The sequence below is a fragment of the Trichosurus vulpecula genome, chromosome 8 (genome assembly GCF_011100635.1).
Source record: "Trichosurus vulpecula isolate mTriVul1 chromosome 8, mTriVul1.pri, whole genome shotgun sequence".
Taxonomy (NCBI): domain Eukaryota; kingdom Metazoa; phylum Chordata; class Mammalia; order Diprotodontia; family Phalangeridae; genus Trichosurus; species Trichosurus vulpecula.
In genome coordinates, this window is record NC_050580.1 from 145,946,204 (window position 1) to 145,967,126 (window position 20,923).

Consider the following 20,923-nt stretch of genomic DNA (forward strand, 5'->3'; position numbering starts at 1 on the left):
ATGAACATAATACCCTCAGGAAGCCCTTTCCTCCTTTGGCTAGGCTGTCTCCAAAATCTTTAGGTTGACGGCCCATCTCTTCTCGTCGTTTTTGCTGATATTCCTTGTCCATTGTAATTGCAGCCAAGCCTTTCCCAACAGAACCTGTTATTCGGGACACAACCCCTGCTGCTCCTCCTAGCATAAATAAAATGAAAAGTTTTTTTGGTTTGTTTTTTTTTTTAAATCACACACACAAAAGAAGACATAATTCCTTACATGCCTTAAATTTTAAGTCCATCTTTTTCTTCATGATGATTAGGACCAGGCTGACAGGATATCATTTTGACTCAGTTAGAGGGCCTTTGTTTTTTGGAAAATACTATTCCATTCTCTCTGGCAATTTCTAATGAGCATGTAATAACCATATTTTTCAAACCAGCTTTCCTTATGTGCAGATCTCTGTCCTGGCTACTTCCAAAATTTTTCTATTATTGAAACTAAATTTAACTATTGCATGCCTTGGAATTTGAAGCTTTTTTTTTTACCTAGAAGCAATTAAATTAAACAATTAAGCATTGTTTATATTCATTAAGCTCTGGACAGGTTTTCGTATTACTCCAAGGAAATCTACACTCCTTAAGTCATTTCTGTACATTAAAGGTCTTAAAGGTCATTTGCTTTGGTTTGTAATCAGTTCATGTGTTCACTTAAGTTTGTCTTCATGCCTGCAAAACCTTCTCCCACTTCGGGGTTCTTGTGATCCAAATCTGTTATTCTTTCTCAGACATTTTGGTGATTATATTTTTTCCTATTCTATTGCTTGTATCCTTTAAACATATTTTAAAAAGCTAATTTCTCACTTGAACTTATTCCTAATGTCTTATTTTATAAATTTTATTTCTCTTTCAATCAATTTTGGAGCTTCTTACTTGCCCTGTGATCTTCGGCAAGCCAAAAGGATTCTCTTTCAATAGTTTTCAACAACTGGCTTATTTCCTTCATGTTATCATATTTGTTCAAAATGTCTGTTTCTTTTGTTTTAATCATTCTTCCTTCTGTCTTTATGATCTTTTCTGTTGATTTTTTCTGCTGAGTTGGGTTTTAATTCAGGCTCTCCTGACTTTTTGGTCTTTTCAGATTTTTCTCTTATACTGCCTTTCACTTGTCTTTGGAAATTCTCTTCACTTTTTAGCTCCTCCTCTTTCCACTGCTGTGAAGACATCCTGCAGCTAGGCTGCTGTAAGCTATCAGTTTTCTCAAGATGGTGGATAAAGGAACTAGCTGGGCCTAGGTCCCTTCTCTGAGTAACTTCTGGAGCAGAACGAGGTGGCAGGAGAAGTGGGAAGGAGAAGGGATGTATTAGACTGGACTCCTAAGTGTCTCTGATCCAGACTTGATGCTGTCTTCCTTTCTAGCCTGTGGACATGAAGGCCAAATTTATGGCTCTTCTTTCCTGGATGAATCTTCTTCTCCTCTTTCCCACTTTTCCTTCAAATCGCTGGGCAAAACCACTGTCTGTCTTTTCTTGCAGAGCTGAGCATGCCTGGGCAGGGTCATTGCCATGGAGGAGAAACTTGGGAGTTGGTTGGAGATAGGAAGGCTGGATGAAATCTCTAAGTATTTATTAACAGACTTCAACTTTGCATAAGGTTTTACGTCTGATTATCTTGTTGATTCGGCTGAAATTACTTCATACCTGATTAATAATAATCATAATCATGATAACAGTAAAACTGCTACTAAAAGCTAGCATTTAAGGTTTAAAAATCACTTCACATATGTTAATTTAGTTGATTAATGTAATTAACTTATTTTGAGGTTTTAATTCAGAAAAGTTTATATTAAACAACTACTTGGCTATCTTGCGGGTCATGTTAAATCTCTCTAAAATAGATCAACTCAGGACAGCTGAGTGATAGAAAGAACCACTGCTGTCTTAAAATTATCTTTCACTTAAAGGCAAGAGAGTAAGTATTTTTTTACCAAGTGATGCTAGAAGAATAGAGACCCCAGTTTGATTAAATATGAAGATTTTATCATGAAATACCATTTAGTGACTATTATGAATAAATGAAATGACACATACCTACGGTATGTCCAAAGAGACTTCTTACTCCAATTACAATGCCCTCAGCAAATTCTTCAGGCCCTTGAACAGCTCCCTGATTAAAAAATTAAATTTCAATGTCTCATACTTTGATTAAACAGCCTCTATTCATACTTTTAAAACCAATAAAAACATACATATTTTTCCAGACACAAACTTCAAAAAACCTTGAAAATTCCATTTAATACCATGTTTTAACATTCTTCTCACCTATTTTCCCTCTCATAGAAGCAAATCTATTGAGTATATGTTATGGTCATACTGTCCTTATCTCTAAAAGAATTGTGTCAAACTCTGTGAAAGAACTAAAAATGTCAAACAACAGAGTCAAAGGCTTTATCATATACTTTAAGCATGCCCCCAGGAAGAAAGCACAGGACATACAATTCCTGCCTCAAATAGCCATTTGAAGTCAGACTTTTCAACAGAGGATTGGGAAAGTTGAAGTGCTGATATCAGGACTCAGAGCGTAAACTCAAACCTGATACGTCAGAAACTCATTTTCTCCAATTTATCTTCTCTGACTCTATGTTTTCTTACCATCTTTAGAAAGGGGTTCTTAGTCTGCAGTCCATGAATATGAATTTGTTTTAATATTTCGACAACTGTATTTCAATATAATAGATTCTTTTGTAATCTTAAATATTTTATTTTATACATTTAAAACTCTTATTCCTAGAGGAGATACATAGACTTCACCACACTGACAAAGAGGAGCATGACACAAAAAGAGTTAAGAATGCCCACCCTTGGGGCAGCTAAGTGGCACAGTGAGTAGAGCACCGGCCCTGGAGTCAGGAGGACCTGAGTTCAAATCCGACCTCAGACACTTAACACACTTACTAGCTGTGTAACCTTGGGCAAGTCACTTAACCCCAATTGCCCTGCCTTCCCCTCTGCCAAAAAAAAAAAAGAATGCCTACCCTAGAGATATATACTACTACTAACTCCTTTAAAGAGCCCAGGTAATGCTGAAAGCAAATTTAAACCTGTCAAAATAGATTAATGCTTTAAATGATTCATTAATTCAGTCAAACTTAAAGTCCTACTTCAGTTCGAGAAAAAGGTGAAATGGAAACTCAATTTCAGCATGACTGGAGTCAAAACAAATAGAATTAAATACCTGAAAAGGTTCATAGAAGAATGCTTCAACACCTTCAGACAGACCTCTAATTAATCCAAAAGGATTTCCAAGTACGTCTAAGCCCAATACAAGGACATACATCTGTTTCAAAAACTAAAGAATTAAAGAAATAGTCAATATAGCCTCTGCAGTTATTTATTTGTTCAGCATTAACAGAAAAAAAATGATACACACTTTTAAAACAACGGTACTAGTGAAGCTAAATATTCCAGTCGAAGGGAAAAGTAAGATGGGCAATATTTGCAAATCAGAGCAAAAAAGGAAGTGGAATGGCAGTACCACAAGTAAATGACACTTTAATGTTACATACAATATAGAAATAGTACCCAAGAAGCCCTAAATAGTTAATATATATTTCTGAGCACAGACAATACCAGAATACTCTGTGGATGCCTCAGCCTTTTAGGTATCTAGTTATAGGATTCCCCTCGTATAACTTACAGAACTACATTCTCTTCAGGTTCAAACTATTCCCAGGAGGCTCCACTCTTAGACTCCTCTGAATGTTAAAAGCCTGAGAGATATGCAGCTTCTAACTACAATAAAACAAACATCCTAAAGCAATGTTTTATTGAAAAAAACTACATGAGAAAGAAAAAGTTAAAAAAGCATTTTCATTATTCAAGTAAGGTACCAAGTAAATAATTAGGTGGTTACCTGGCCTACTGGGCAAATGAAAATGGGTACATCTGCTGGTCTCTTGAATCAGAAATTACCTGTTCACTGTAGTGCCTGACAACACTCCACATGAGCTGATCTCTCTTGTAGAACTGATACTGAACCTCGTAATATGCAAGCCTGAAAAAAGTACATAGAGGAACTGTCATTCTTAGTAACTGACACTTAATTTAAATACAACTGGAATCTTGAGTACTTAAAAATTTTAACAATTAGCCTTGCAGAACCACACAAATTTGACAATTTCCCCCTGTAAAAATTTCTGGATTTCTCCAAATTACCTTTTTAGTATTTCATTCTCGTAAAAAATTTAGGAGAAATAAAATCTGACCTAGAGCCTAAGAAGCACTATACAGCTTGATGATATTTATTTTCATTAATAAGCAGATACTGAACTAAACTCTATAGGAAAATCTCATCTTGACTATACTAATGCAGCATTTAAGATAATGTAAGGAGAAACTAGGTTAAAATTTACCTCTGTTTAAGGAACCCTTTCTTCATAGAAAGTAGAAGACCTTAAGAAAATATTTACAACCACTCAATTATTTAAGAAGCGCTAACTTACATGAAAACAATCGATCCTCTAATCACAAATCCTTCTTATTTTCCATAAAGGACTTTTAGGAAATTCTCTGAGCCTAGTTTAAGTTGTTGTATTTGCTAGAAAGTTAGACAACCATACCTTTTAAAGGAATGCAGAATTAAAATTATTTCTGATTGGTACGAATAACAATGAACTGGGGGGGGCAGGAGTTCTGGGGTCTACCATTTATTCACTGAATGAGCAAAGGGGGTTTACAAATAAGGAAATAAGGAAAATAAGGCCTCAGACTACCACCACAGTCATCTAATTGGTCTTTCCACTTATCCTCTCTTACTTCTCTAATCCTTCCTTCACACTGCTGCCAAAATAATCATGCCCAATGAATGATCATGTCACTTCCTCATTCAAAAATTTTTAATATCTCCTACTGAAACACAAACTCCTCCACCTGGCATTCAAATTTTCTCCATCGTCTGGCTCCAAAGTGACCTTTTCAGGGCTTTACACGATTTACATTCATGCATTTTATGCCCTAGCCTCAAAGGACTTTGAACCTTTTCCACTCAAGACCCCTTCAGCACTTCTTACACTGTGGGTAGAGAGTTTTAGAAGCAGAAAACTGCAGCATTCACTGTTGCAAGATTACCACCTGTTCTCCTGTCTTTATGCATTTGTCTACTTCATCTTCCATGTCTGAAAAACTTCCCTCACATGTCTGCCTTCTGGAAATCCTTCTTCCCTTCAAAGTCACCTACGTCCTCCCACATCCAAGCAAGAGGTTACCAATCCCTCTAGGAATCTCTCACAACAATAATGACAGTATTTATTTTTTGAAGGCTTCCTCAGCACTTCAACAGCAACCTCCAGCCATCTTCCAGCCACCACAGCTCTACAGCCTTAATCCTTTCATGACTGGAGTCCTGCCCTGGGGAATAACTGCTTATTAGTGGCTGTCTCAATCACCCACTCTTACCTAGGAGCAGCTCTATCCAGGCTTCATTTCATTCCCAGGTTCTGACAACTAGGCCCTTCATCCCCTGCCCCACTACCTTAGCCCACTTTCAGTTCTGGAACCACAATCAAGTCACTTCTGTAACTGTTTTCAGAAAGGGTACATCATTCTACTCCCCTATGGCTCCACTCAGCAGCCCCTTAACTTTACAAACCAAAATATCCCCTCCTCCCCACCCCTAGTCTACATGTCTTCTATCCTCATCTCCCCATATGTAAGTTCCCTGAGGGCAGGGTTTATCTATATATCACACAAGTAAGTTTTGGTAGATTCTTATATGTTTTTACATGTGACATGATATAATATGCCATGATATTGACATGATACATGATGTGACATGATGTAACACATGGCACTGATGGCATATGATACAGCATACAACATGGTATGCAACAGAACTTTGATCACATGCAGTGACGTGCGGTTGCACTGTGAAATGTCATGCCATATGACATGACATGAGACAGTCTATCTGAGCAAACAAGATATAGGTGAATAACAGGATCAGAGTAGATGGTATTAGAAAAGCATTGGGCAAGGAGTCAGATCAAAGTGATGCAAAAATAATATATTAATATGAAGTGACGTGTGATATATGATTGAGCATATGGCATGACTGGTGACACGAGATGATATGTCACATGACATGACACACAGTGTCATTACACATGGTGGCATGTGACATGATAACATGTGGCAGGCAGAAATATGAAATTACATGACACGAGGAGCCCCACAGTGTGACATGTGACAACACATGACCAACAGTGCATGACGTGATGGCACTATGGCCCAGCACCAACATGTAGCTACATGTGACGTGACATGCAATGACATGTGATGTGCAGCATGATGTGTGATGGCATGTGCCATGGCATGATGATCTGATGCAATATAAATACTCTATTAATATAACACAACATGATGGGACATAACATGATATGATATTGTGTACTGGAATATAAAAAAGAATCTGGTTATTACAGGGAACATCCTGGTATGGAAATACCAACACCATCACAAGTTGTAACCAGTCTATGAGTTAGTCTATTAGTAATAGGGAAATTAAGTAAAATTACCAAGGTCACACAGCTTATTAAATAGCAGAGTCTGAATTGGGACCAGATCCTCAGACTCTAAATCCATCACAAAGACACTGCCCTTGGCCCCATGGAACTTACGCCGTAATAGGCAGGTGAAACTAACACAAATAACTACAGCAAGTAATATTAACAAATGCACTCGAGAGGTGTCAAACTAAATGCTTTGTGGAGTCTAAAACTATCCTACCTCTGACATGGGAGAGCAACAAAAACTTTCTTGAGCAGAAGACACTGGAGTTGGGTTTTGAAGGATGGATGAAGAATTTATCAGGCAAAGTCGGGCAGGAAGGAAATAATAAATGTGATGTTTAAGGAAGATTGTACAAACAGCTCAATGTAGGACTGTTTGGGGTAAAAATCACAGGCCAAAAGAATAGCAAGAAGCTTCAGATTTACAGTCATGAGCCTCCAGGCCCAATGAGGGGCTGAAGAAATGTAAAGACGGAGGTAGAGATGGACAAATCTGAGGAACGTGATGGTGGAAAACTCAGCAGGATCTGGTGACTGGTTAGAAATAAGAGATAAATGTATGCGTATGCTTGTTATGTATGTATGCAAGTGTCCCCAGCGATCAGTAAGTGTTTGCATAAGTCCATAATAAATGCCTCTTCCATGAATTCATTCATTAATCTCATGAGGCAGTACTAATATCCCCATTTTGCAGATTTAGAGACTGAGGCTAAAAAAGGATTATGTAACTTGCTCTTGGTAGGATTTGATCTTGAGTCTCTTGATGTCACTCCTCTTTCCACTGTACCATGCTACTTCTTTCTCATACTACTCTCTTCTCCTATAAAATTACATTATCTTCATTTGTGTTAATGGCTCAGACTCTATACAAGATTACAAGGTTCCTTACTGGCAGGAATTGATTCATCTTCTTTCATTTTCACATCCCTAGCACCTAGTATAGTTTTTATTGAAGTGAAGTGTATTTAAGATACAGTTCATGTACTGTATACTCTATAGTTCCACTTATTAAATAGAGCTTGGTGAATTTCTACAACCTGTGACATATAAAGAGTTCAAGAGACACAGGTTCTGGGTAATTAACCATTTTATTAATCATGCTAACAATAATTAATAAAAGGGGTCAGTGACTCTCTCAAATGCCATGGAACCCACTTGACCATATATGCCCTTGGAAGAGTGGGTTTTTCTGAGAGTGGTAATCAACTCTGATTGGTTAATCAGTAATGAGATATTATATGAATATTATAATGAGGTGGTCTTATACTAATGAGGGTCTAGGGGATGTGACTCTGACTACCCAGTCTTGGTCAAAGAGATTTATCTATACCCCTATCACCCCCTTTAGGGTTATCTAGACAAAAGGGAGAATCCACTTTTTCCCAGACCTATCAGGGTAAAACACAATGGACTGGAATCCATCAATTCACCTAAACTTCTTTACCTTCTGAACAGATCTGAGCTCTCCCTCTCTCTCATTATCAGCCCTAGACTTCAAAGTAATCTGCCTAAATCTATACGGGCTGATTTCTGAATGAAGAAGTAGAAAAGGGGAAAAACCCGAGTCCTAATTCAATAATTAGGAAATAATTATTTCTCTCAAACCTAACTTTCAACACTTTTAGTCTATGGCTTATAAGCTGCTAGTGAGAATGATGTCTGTTAACTTCTAGAATAAGACATGATGCTTCCTGCATAACAACAAAAAATTAACAAATATAAGGTCACTATTCTCAACCACTACATACCTTTTCTGTGAAAGTAAAATCAGCTTAAATAAGAGTATGATGGCAATGGGAATGAAATGCTTATGTGTGAGTAACAACAGTTAACAATACATGCTCTGGATTGTACAGATAAATGAAAATTAATCATTAGGAAAAAAAAAACTAGTAAAATGTAGCCTTCTAAGATCTCAGTTTATTTGAAAATAATGCTTACTTGAATATGAGGTCATCCACATCAGTCAGTGTAGCACCTATGCTTTTCAACAGCAGGTTGACAGAATGAAGTGCTATCATTTCCTGTTTTTCGTTGTCTGATTCTTCACCACCAGAACCCAAGGAAAGGCTTAAATGTAACTAAAAGAAAATGATTTTTAATAATGATATCCAAAGAAACCTATCAGATTCCTTGTGTGAAATAGCTTACATACATAACCACCTTGTAATTCTTTCAAAGAAAAATTTGCTTTATAGTGTACCAACAAAAATGATCAACCTACAAATTGCTTAGTAATTCACTTAAAATATAAAACTTCAAACTGATTTATCTAAAAACTGTTGAGAATTCTAATATTTTACCAATACACCTATTTTTTTCCTTATAAGGTAGCTAAGACTACAATCCAAACAGATATGAAATTAGCTGAAAAAACACAGTGAATCAGCCACAAGGCATCCATGTTCACTGGCTAATGCTTTATTTTTACCCATTTAACTAAACATTCATTTGTTGTAATGTACACTGTTGAACGCACTGGCTATCCCCTTTATAGAAAAATTGGGCACATGCTCAACTCTAATATTTTGATGCTTCCTCCGGTCTCTGTGACTTCTCAAAAAATTATTGATAATTACCTCACATTATATTATCAAAAACTGTGAATTACTGATGCAATAAAGGCAGCTAGGTGGCACAGTGAAGAGAATGTTCAAATATGGCCTCAGATATTTACTAGCTGCGTGACCCTGGGTAAGTCATTTCACCTCTGTGTGCCTTAATTTCCTGACCGGTAAAATGGGGGTAATAGCACCTACCTCCCAGGGTTGTGGTGAGGCTAAAATGAGATAATCTATGTAAACAGTTTTGCAAACTTTAAAGCACCTGATAAATCCTAGCTATTATTGTTGTTACTATTAATAATAACTGACACTTTGAATGTGTCAGTGAATGGTCATGAATAGCCCATAGCACTGATTTTCTTTCCTTCTTTCTATTTTTTTAAGATGATCAGAACTCAGTTCAATATAGTGAAAGAGTCCCGGAGTCTGCATGGTTCCTTTTAATGAGTTTGTAATGTCCCTCTACACATGTATCGTAAGAAAATTAAAATCAGGTTTTTGTTCAAAACCCAAATGTCCATTCATTCACTTGGCATTAACTGAGCAACTACTACAGGTTACGCTAGACACTACTACTGTAGGAAAATAAGATATATCCAAGTAAGTAAATACAACATATATAAAGAAGAATACAAACTAATTTCATCAAGGTTGGAGAGCAACTGGGGGCAGAAGAGGAAGATCAGGAAAGGTCTCAAATGGGCCATAGTATCTATGGAATCCATGAGGCAGACATAAAAAAGGACACACATCTGAAGGCCAAGAGACAGTCTATGTAAAGTCATAAAGGCAGGAGATGGAAACAATCTGTTCATATGATGCAGTATGTATATATTTGGGACAGAACATTAAATTTCTTCTTAATGACACAAAAATGAAAAAATAAGTGCCTAAAGGACTTTCAATCTCTGTTTTATAGTTCCAAGCATTTAAAGTCTTTTTCATAGTGTGTTAACATAAATGTTTTTGGTTATATTATGGAATATTATCAAATAGTATGACAGTAAAAATTGTAAAAGAAACCCAAACCAGGAAATGTTCAGGTCACTTTCTTGTCAATAATCTTTATTCAACTTTATACCTAATTTTTACACCATCTTAAAAAAAATTCTACAAATCCTGTGACATTAGTGCTAAATTTTAACTACTGATTGCTACTTCAATAATTCCGTATTATTGAAAGTGAATGCTGGATGGGAAAGAGTTCGTGAAACACACACACACACACACACACACACACGACCATAAAAGATAAAATGGACACTTATACAAACTGAAGAGCTTTTGCACATTTATATGAATAAGAAACCTTAGCAGATCAAAGAGTACAAACAGGTAGTTTCCAAAAGAAGAAATGCAAGCTATCAATATCTATGTGACACTAATAAGAGAATTTCAGGTTAAAACAACACTGTGGTTCCACCCCAAATCCATCAGAGCGGTAAAGATGACTCCCTCCAAAAATGAAACTAACAATCGTTGAAAGTACAATGGAAGGACAGGTATACACGTGCTGTTTGTAGAGTTGTGAATTATTCTAACCATTTTAGAAAGTAAACTGGCATTAAATTCCCAAAGTCATTAAACTGCGCATACTCTTTGACCCAATGGTACCACTACTATGCATGTACTGCAAAGAAGTCAAACATTGATGGAAAGGACCTATATTGTACAAAAACATCCACAGTGAAGCCTTTCGTCAGAGCAAAGAAACGGAAACATAGTGGATGCCTATTAGTTGGGGAATTGTTCAACAAATTATGGCGTATCAATTTGTATACAGATAACTAACAGAATATTATTGTGATGTAATAAATGACAAAAGGAATGGTTGCAAAAAACAAACCATATGAGACTTGTATCAATTGATGCAGTCAAGTGAGAAGAACCAGGAGAACACAATGACCACTATAATGGAAAGGGAAACAAGTTTTTTAGTCTTAAGAATTCTGATCAATTCAATGACCAGTCATGATTCAGAAAAATAATGATGAAGCATGCCTCCCATATTCTGACTAACAGGTGATGAACTAAATGTGTGGACGAGACATACTTTTTCAGACATGACCAACATGTAAAATTAGTTTTGCTTGACTTAAATACTTATTTGTAACAAGGGAAGGTTTTTATTTTATTGGGGGTGGGGAGGGGGGAGGTAGAAGGAGTAAGTGGCTATTGATGCAAAACGAAGAAGAAAATAAAGAAGAAAACACCAATGAAACAAAAAAGCATACAGACAAAAGTAGAAAGAAGTTCAGAAAGGATACAGACAGGCAGGGCAATGTTATTACTATATTGTTAAATTTATTTTTTTATATTGTTAAATTTAACACACGCTTTTAAAAATGTTGCCTGTAACAAAAGTTTACAGTGTTATATACAATCCTATTTTTCTGTTCTTTGTATACTGAAATATTCATGTTTGGCAACATTTGCTAAGCTCATAAAAGGAAAAAAGTGAATGCTGACATGTTTTACGTGTATTGTCACAAATAACTTAAGTGAATGTAAAATATTAGACAGCAAGCATGCTTGCCTTGGAATCAATTCATGATGCTATTTCAGGTACTTGTATTAGGACTGTTTGCATTCTTAGCTACCTATTAATTATGCAGCAAGATATAAGAATTTCTGTAAGAATGCATAGTACTCTATATCTATGAAATGCTTATAGAAATGTGCAAGGTTTTTAGATTTTTTTTGATATGCTTAGTTCTTAAGTTTATAATCTCCCATTTTGTAACTTCATAGGAAGACAAGGGCAAACATTTTTCAATATAAGACTAAATATATAAATGCAATGAACCAATTTTCCTTTATCATTTGGTCATTTTCTAAGTATTTTACAAGAAGAGTTGGGGAAGGCTACTTGGCAAGGGGTACTGGCAGGGCAAAAGCAGATACTTTTTGTATTGTTTTTAATTTATACATCTCTATACCTCCAGTATGGCCGTGAAATATCACATTCACATTTTTGCCTGGGTATTTTATAGTTCTTGTTCAAGAAATGGCTTTGATGATGGGGTCCAAAAATAAACCCATAGAACCTATAGTTTTTACACCTCCCTCAGGGTATAGCCCTTTTGAAATGAGGTAGGCGGGAAGAGTTATGGTTCATGCTTTTCACATTCACAACTCAGTGTGCTTTAGAATAATAGGTAAATTTCTATCATCTTTTTAAAAGTGCTCTTTCAAAAGGAGAAAAATTACCAAATTTGACTCTCTAATTGTGTCTCAGTACCCAGTGAGATTGACTTGTCAATTCAGAGCAAAGGGATAATCAATTCTTTTTTACATATCTTTCCAAACAATTGTTTCACTCAGCTAAGTTAAAATGGTCAAACCAGTTGGTATGGAGCTATATACTCATGGACTAAATGCAGGATCTTAAGATTTTTTTTAAAGGATAATCTGTTATTCTTCTAGCCTACTGCATGAGTTTACAGTGTTAGAGTGGTTAATACACATAAGATATATTTCTCTAACTAAGCTAAAAAGGAAAATAAAAGGGAGAAAAGCAATAAGGAGCATGAAGTTCAAATACAGAGAAGTGAAAGGAATCCCATTTTCCTTTTGCTGGGTTCTAACAAAATTTTAGAGAGGGAAAAACAGCAACAGTACATAATATCACCTTCAGCATTTTCGCATAGTGATGAGGATGCCCATTAAGACTTTCTGTTTAGGCAGAACTTCTTTCTGGCCACAACTGATCCATTAAATGATGATTGACACTTCCAAGCTTAATTAGAAATAGCTTCTGTCAGATAGTTCTTCAACTAGTCAATGAACTTAAGGGAACTGTTAATTTAAAATTTAGGAACATGCACCAGTAGTTTATTTGTGGGACACTGGGTCATAAACATGTTAAACATACTATTACATAGTTTCCTTTATCAGACAAATCCACTCTAATTCCTTGAAATAAAATTTCCACCTAATACAACTTTTTTTTTCCAAATTTCAAAATGAGTATTTGTTATATTTGTTTCCCACATTCACAAAATAGCTACAGCATACCTTAATGGGAGAAATATGGAAATGTTCAAAGAAACTGAGACTTGATATGTCTGTCAAGGATGTTTCCATTAATTCAGTGTTTAGAGCATCAATATCTTGCTGGATTAATTTAGTCTAGAAGAAATGAAACATTAACAGAAATTCTTAATTATATTTTCTTTTTTAAAAATTCACTCAATAAAAAACATCTAATTTTAATTACTTAACACTTCATGTTTTTCTAAGAGACAGAAATGAAATATATTATATGAGACTCTCAATGAAAAAGTATGATTACCCTTTTCCTTTCAGCTTCAGGGTCAATGGCTGGTGTGAAGAGTGCAAGAATTGCACCTAAGAATCCTTGGTCAATTTTCAAAGCCATTTCTTGGATAAGAACCATAAAATACCTAGCAAAAATAACAGATATTAAAGGTAAATAATAACTTTTCCTGTATACACAATAATTGTACTACCATATTTTCAGCAATAATTAAAGATAAAAACTAGAACCACAAACCAACATTAATAGAGCACAGCACAATTTACTCCACTCCCTTATTTGATTTTCACAGTCCTGTAAGGTAGGTACTATTTACATTTCTAGATATAGATCTCATCTCTATCTAAAGAAACTGAAGCCCAGAGAGGGAAGCCAACTTGTTAGTCCTAGGTCCATGACTTCTTGCTTCTGGCCAAAGGCCACAGCAGAAGGCCGCTACTCCATCTACGAAGGGCTCTCTTATGAGGAGATTAGTGGGATCCATAAGCAGGGGAATGATCCGTCATTAGCACCACAGTTAAACACTCGTGCCATTACTCAATTCATTGCAAAAATGTGACCTAGATAGCTGACAACTGCCATATACTGATTTCTCACCAGGAATACCAATACAGACAAAAATAAAGACAGCTCCTGCCCTCAAGGAACTTACATTATAATGAAGGAAGACAGCACATAAAAAGAGAGGTGAGTAGAGGGAAGGTACCCACATGACAGCAAAGTCCAGGGAATGATGAAGGAAACATAAAGGGTCTGGGCCCTTGCTCAAAAGGGAGAGGAAACAAGAGATGGCCAGCTTTCGGGAGTCCTGGGTTGAAGCCCCTGCCTCTGGCACAGATTAGCTCTACGAACACGGAAAAGTCAGTGAACCTTTCAGTGCTCAAAGCAACTCTCTAAAACTATAAACAACAGACAAGATGCCAATCTGTTTCAGTATACAGTTTCCATACTTCAAGTTTCCTATATCAATAAAAGCAGAGGTCCAAAACAAAAAGTAGTAACCACTGCCATAAAGTAGATTATCACACTCAAACAGGAAAAAAGACTTTATATTACACATCAGTTTCTTATGAAGTTGACCTTGACTTTATTAGAATACTAGCAGCCAGATCAGTATAGACACATGTTAAAGCTTCCTTACTTTACTTACTTGAATTGCAGCACTTTACTGTACTCATTAAATCTTGTGATGATGCTAATATCAATAAATGGCCTGGGCTCTGAAAGGTAAGAAAGAGAAAATATTGGGTCTCTATACAAAAAGAGTTAGTATTTATTACCTTTGACAAACATGTATGCTTCAAATTAAATTTTACTTTTTCTCTACCTGAATCTAAGGCAATGGACTTTGGAGGGGCTACAGGATGAAATGCAACTGGGAACATTGAACCTGGTAACTGGTTATCAACCTAGAAGAAAAGAAAACACAAAGAGGATTCAAATAAGAAAAAATCCATAAGGATGTTTCTGCTTTCATTTTATCTTCAAAAATTTTTATTCTTATTTTCTATTTTCATAACACATTTATTTTCCAATAGAATCCTTTTTTCTATCCCCTAGAGAGAAATTCCACACAACAACAAAGGAAGAGAGGCAAAAACCCGAAATTCTAGAAAACCAACCAATTCGTCAACTAATTCTGAAAGATATTTAATTCACTATACCCATACTTACCCACAGAGGTGCATTTTCTCATACCTTATTGAGGGGTAAACTTGGTAATTATAATTATAGCATTTCAATTTTTTTCTTTCTATTTACATTATTCTTGTCATTGTGTATACTGTTTCCAAGTTCTGCTTATATACCATATCTGATCATATATCATTCTATAATTCTACATATTCTTTATAGTCATCTCAAAATGCAGCAATATTATATTACATTTCTATATCACAATTTGTTCAGCTGTTTTCCAACCAATGGATATTTTCTTTTTTTCCATTTCTTTGCTACCACAAAAAGAGCTACCATAAATATTTTGCTGTATACAGAACACTTTAATTCTTGAGTTCAAGATATACTAAAATTAACACATTGTTTTAAAATAAGTCACAAATTATATCATTCCAAAGTTTATACATTCATAATGTGAAACTATGACAAATATGAAGTAACATATAGATATTATGCCTAAGTTAATAACTTGAACAAAAGAGATGATACAAAAAGGACACAGGAAAATATATGAAACCACACAAGCAATGTGCAGGATTCACATACAAGGGCATTAATATAAATCTCTGTAGCCACGCACCATATGGCCACTCCAACAGTAACTAATTTATTATGTTACACTGGAAACTGCATGTCATATTAAAAAGGGAGTATAAAGGAAAAAACTGACTTATTTCCAGAGAAAATAATGAAAATCTCTCATGATAAGTTAAAAACAAATGGACAGTGGAAACTCAACTTGTTCAATTTGGGAATAAGTCATAAACTGCATACATAACTGAGGGTTTCTCTGAGCAAAGGGTAATGAGTCATGAAAATATTGCCCCTCTATCTGGAAATACTTTCATGTGCCAAACAGTTGCTATTGCTTTTAAAACAAAGTGCTAAAAAAAAAAAAAACTAAACCCAAGACATAAACAGAGTATGTTTTCAAAAAGTCTGATCCCTTTTTATAAGTGATTTAAGATTAAAATTATCTTATTCTAAAATAATTTACTAGAGATTTCAAACAACATATTTTATATTATCACATACTCTTTTTGGCAAACTGGAGATTCTGACTAAAATGGAGAATTCCAGTTCTTCTGCATTAATATGTATGTCAGAAGGTAAACAGATAAATTATATTTTTATAACTACTAGAAAAAATTCTCTTAACAATGCTGAGAAACTGTAAAAAATGTAGACACACAATCATAACCCAAGTTAAAATTTATAATCCCATCCTTGAAATTTGACTAATGACTTTTATTCAGGTTTATTTTTTGAAACCGAAAATAAAGGAATATTACCTGAATCCAGTACAACTGGGCCCGTAAACTTCTTTGGTGTGGAGACTGCTTAAATTCAACATGGATACCTGATAAGAAGTCTCTCTTAATACAACACCGGATTGGGACTCGCATTTCCATTGGGGATTTACTAAAATTTACCTAAAACGAAAAAAGCTTATCTATATCTGAACAATATTTTTTGAGTTACAAGTATTGGATTTACATAAAATCTCCTATAGTAAGGGCAAAAGCACCATTTAAGGAACAGCACCATTATAACATGGAATACTTAGCATCTTTGTTGAATCAATGGGAAAAAATTTAAACATATGTGTGTACTTGTATATTATATATATATATATATATATATATACATATATACACATAGATCCCTTTATCTCATCAAAACTGTGGTAATCATTTAAAATGTTTTTTAAAATTTTTTTTGTTGCTGTTGCTCTCCATTCATGCTGACCTTAAGTTCAACAATTCGATTTTTTAAAAATATGGCAGTTTTCTATTAAACACAAGGGAAAGACAATTAGCAGCCTGTTCACTTAAGGAAAGCACTTATACATAGCAACAAGCTGTATCCATAGGAACTAAATCTCTTGATGTTCAACTCTTACATACACTTTATTTTTACTGTGTCTACTGAATTAACCATACAGATATTTATTCAATTTTCTAACTATTAAAAAAAAACAATCAGTTCCACCAACACTAAGCACCTGGGGCACCTAAGCAGCACAGTGGATAGAGTGCCAGGCCTGAAGTCAAGAAGACTCATTTTCTTAAATTCAAATCTGGCCTCAGACACTTACTAGCAATGTGACCCTAGGCAAGTCACTTAATCGTGTCTGCCTCAGTTTCCTAATCTGTAAAATGAGCTGGAGAAGGAAATGGCAAATCACTCCAGTATCTTTGTCAAGAAAACCTCAAATAGGGTCATGAAGAGTTAGACATGACTGAAATGAATAAACAACAATAATTAAGTGCCTACTATATATAAAAGTTTCATGCTGGGAATAGAAAAAATAAATTTAGTATCTCTCCTCAAGGAGCTTATAATCAGTCTCATGAGAGAGGAGTGATTACATATGCAATTAAGTATGATGAAAAGCACCATGTTATAAGTGAAAATTAGGGAGTCAAACAAAGGGTTTTGCCAAGCAAGGCTGAGGGGGCAGAAACTGGACCTTTAGGATGAGAACAGAGAATCATCTGAAAAAAAGATGAGAAGTGGTTACAGACGAGTATGCCAAAAGAGGCAGCAGAGAGAAGGAAGAGGTGCCTTGACTGAGCTTTGGGAAAAGAGAATTACCCATTACAGAAGGGCTAAAATTTGCTTGCCTGACCTGAACTCTCACTTTCAGCTACAAACGGACAGCATAAACGGAAATTTCTTGTTCAATCTAAGAATAAGTCAAAATTGTGTTCATGTAACTGAGGATTTCCTTCATCAAATGGCAATAGGTTATGTGAACACTAGCTCTCTGTCTCAGAATACTTTTCATGTACCAAAGAGTCTTCTTGACTCCAGGCCCAGCACTCTATCCACTGAACCACCTGGCTGTCTCCGAATAAAAAGGGCTAGGTGGCAAAATGGGTAGATTACCAATCCTAGAGTCAGGAAGACTCCTCTTCCTGAGTTCAAATTTGGCCTCAGATATTACTAGCTGCGCAACCCTGCAAATGTACAGAATCAGGAAATGGAATTCCATGTGCAAGACATAGGAAGAAAGTCAGTTTGGCCAGAATGCAGTGTGTATAAGGAGTAATGATGGAAAGGTATAGTGGAATTAGGTCATGAAGGGTTTTAAATGCCAAACAGGAGTTTGTACTTGATAGCAGAAGCATTTAGGAGCCACCAGAGCTCAATGAATAGGGAAATAACCTGGTCAGACTTGTGCTTTAGGAAAGCTTTATAGCAGCTGTGATGGATTGGAGAGAGGAGAGATTTGAGGCAGGAGACCAATTAGGAAGCTATTTCAGATGTCTAGGAAGAACTGTTCCCTGTGGCTCTAAGAAGCTGTAGTATATACAGTGACCGCACCCTGGTAAATCGTCTCAGCAAATGGGATAAACCAGGTTGAGAGTAACTGACAAGCCTCAAACCCATCCATGAGTTTGAGGGAAAATACAAGCATGTGAAGACTTTCCCTGGCAGAATAGGCAGATGAGAACAATTTGTTCCAAAAGCCATGAAAGCAGCTGAAACAGGTGTTGTGAGGTGCTTAGAGCTTGGTCAGGCACCAAAGATGCTAAGGTCATCTTGACTTTTGTCCTGTGCCTGGACTTCAGTAACCCAGGAATAGAGAGTGAGGCTGATGACTTTACGCAACTCTGCCTCACTTAAACCCAATTCACACAGAAGTCAAGACATCAATAGTTCAGAGTCACTGTTTTTAAAAACAAAGTGCTAAAAAATAAAATACAGGGGTGGAGCCAAGATGGCAGCTGGAAAGCAGGGACTTGCATAAGCTCCCCACCAGGTCCCTCCAAAAACCTATAAAAAATGGCTCTGAACAAATTCTAGAACTACAGAACCCATAAAATAGCAGAGGGGAGCAGGGCTCCAGCCCAGGACAGCCTGGATGGTCTGTGGGTGAGGTCTATCAAACACGGAGCTGGGAGCGGAGGAGAGCTGAGCCCAGCGTGGGCAGCGGCAGGACCAACCAGACCAGGAGCCGGGTGGAACAGGCCCTAGCACCCTGAATCAGGGAGCTGAGCCAGTTACCAGACTTCTCAACCCACAAACACCAAAGACAACAGAGAAGGTTAGTGGGAAAAGTTGCAGGGGACACAGTGGAAAGAGTTTGCCATTCGGCCATCGCCCCAGGGGGCAGCGGGGGAGGTGCAGCTACAGAACTACAGCTGTAGTTGCTTCTGGCCCCAGGCCCACCTGGCGGGAGGAATTAAGTGGCAGATCAGAGCAGGAGTGCAGAGCCTGCTTAAGATCCCAGTCAGGTCCTGGCTGGTGGTTCTTGGGGAAGGAGGAGTGCTGGTGTGGCAGAGCTATCTGTATAGAAATAGCTCTGAAAACAACAGCGCATCCCCTCAAGCTTGGAACAAAGTACTCTTTGCTCTACAAGCAGTCATACGCTGACAAAAAACTCAAGGGTCAAGTAAGTTGGCTGGGAACATGGCCAGGCAGCGAAAATGCACCCAGATTCAGACTCAGACTTTGGAATCTTTCTTTGGTGACAAAGAAGACCAAAATATACAGCCTAAAGAAGTCAACAAAGTCAAAGAGCCTACATCAAAAGCCTCCAAGAAAAACATGAACTGGTCTCAGGCCATGGAAGAGCTCAAAAAGGATTTGGAAAAGCAAGTGACAGAAGTAGAGGAAAAATTGGGACGAAAAATGAGAACGATGCGAGAAACCATGAAAAACAAGTCAATGACTTGCTAAAGGAGACCTAAAAAAATATTGAAAAAAATATTGAAGAAAACAACACCTTAAAAAATAGACTAACTCAAATTGCAAAAGAGCTCCAAAAAGCCAATGAAGAGAAGAATGCCTTGAAAGGCAGAATTAGACAAATGGAAAAGGAGGTCCAAAAGACCACTGAAGAAAATACTACTTTAAAAATGAGATTGGAGCAAGTGGAAGCTAGTGACTTTATAAGAAATCAAGATATTATAAAACAGAACCAAAGGAATGAAAAAATGGAAGACAATGTGAAATATCTCATTGGAAAAACCACTGACCTGGAAAATAGATCCAGGAGAGATAATTTAAAAATTATTGGACTACCTGAAAGCCATGATCAAAAAAAGAGCCTAGATACCATCTTTCAAGAAATTATCAAGGAGAACTGTCCTGATATTCTAGAGCCACAGGGTAAAATAGAAATTTGAAAGAATCCACAGATCACCTCCTCAAAAAGATCCCAAAAAGAAAACTCCTAGAAATATTGTTGCCAAATTGCAGAACTCCCAGGTCAAGGAGAAAACACTGCAAGCAGCCAGAAAGAAACAATTTGAGTATTGTGGAAAAACAATCAGGATAACACAGGATCTAGCAGCTTCTACATTAAGGAATTGAAGGGCTTGGAATACGATATTTTGGAGGTCAATGGAGCTAGGATTAAAACCAAGAATCACCTACCCAGCAAAACTGAGTGTCATGCTCCAAGGCAAAATATGGATTATCAATAAAATAGAGGACTTCCAAGCTTTCTCAGTGAAAAGACCAGAGCTCAATAGAAAATTTGACTTTCAAACACAAGAATCAAGAGAAGCATGAAAAGGTAAGTAAGTAAGAGAAATCATAAGGGACTTACTAAAGTTGAACTGTTTTGTTTACATTCCTACATGAAAAGATGATGTGTATGATTCATGAGACCTCAGTGTTAGAGTAGCTGAAAGGAATATGTGTGTATACATATATATACATAAATATACATATATATTTATGTATATATATGTATATATGTATATATATATGTATGTATATACATACATACATATATATGTGTGTATGTATATATATATTCATATGTGTGCATATATGTATACATGTAGGTGTGTGTGTATATATATATAAATATACACATACATATATATATACACATATATAT

General features: G+C 36.2%; 1 protein-coding gene across 1 annotated transcript in view; it reads right to left on the reverse strand.

Moving 5' to 3' along the window:
- VPS13C (vacuolar protein sorting 13 homolog C) overlaps positions 1–20,923 on the reverse strand; it is a 185,227-nt gene that overhangs the window by 19,693 nt on the left and 144,611 nt on the right. The window contains exons 69-78 of the mRNA XM_036734600.1: positions 16,356–16,496; positions 14,714–14,795; positions 14,537–14,606; positions 13,402–13,513; positions 13,125–13,238; positions 8,485–8,624; positions 3,950–4,031; positions 3,213–3,326; positions 2,069–2,144; positions 14–177 (exon numbers count right to left, since the gene is read on the reverse strand). Of these exons, the coding sequence (XP_036590495.1) occupies positions 14–177; positions 2,069–2,144; positions 3,213–3,326; positions 3,950–4,031; positions 8,485–8,624; positions 13,125–13,238; positions 13,402–13,513; positions 14,537–14,606; positions 14,714–14,795; positions 16,356–16,496 (1,095 nt within the window). The remainder of the gene's footprint in view (positions 1–13; positions 178–2,068; positions 2,145–3,212; positions 3,327–3,949; positions 4,032–8,484; positions 8,625–13,124; positions 13,239–13,401; positions 13,514–14,536; positions 14,607–14,713; positions 14,796–16,355; positions 16,497–20,923) is intronic.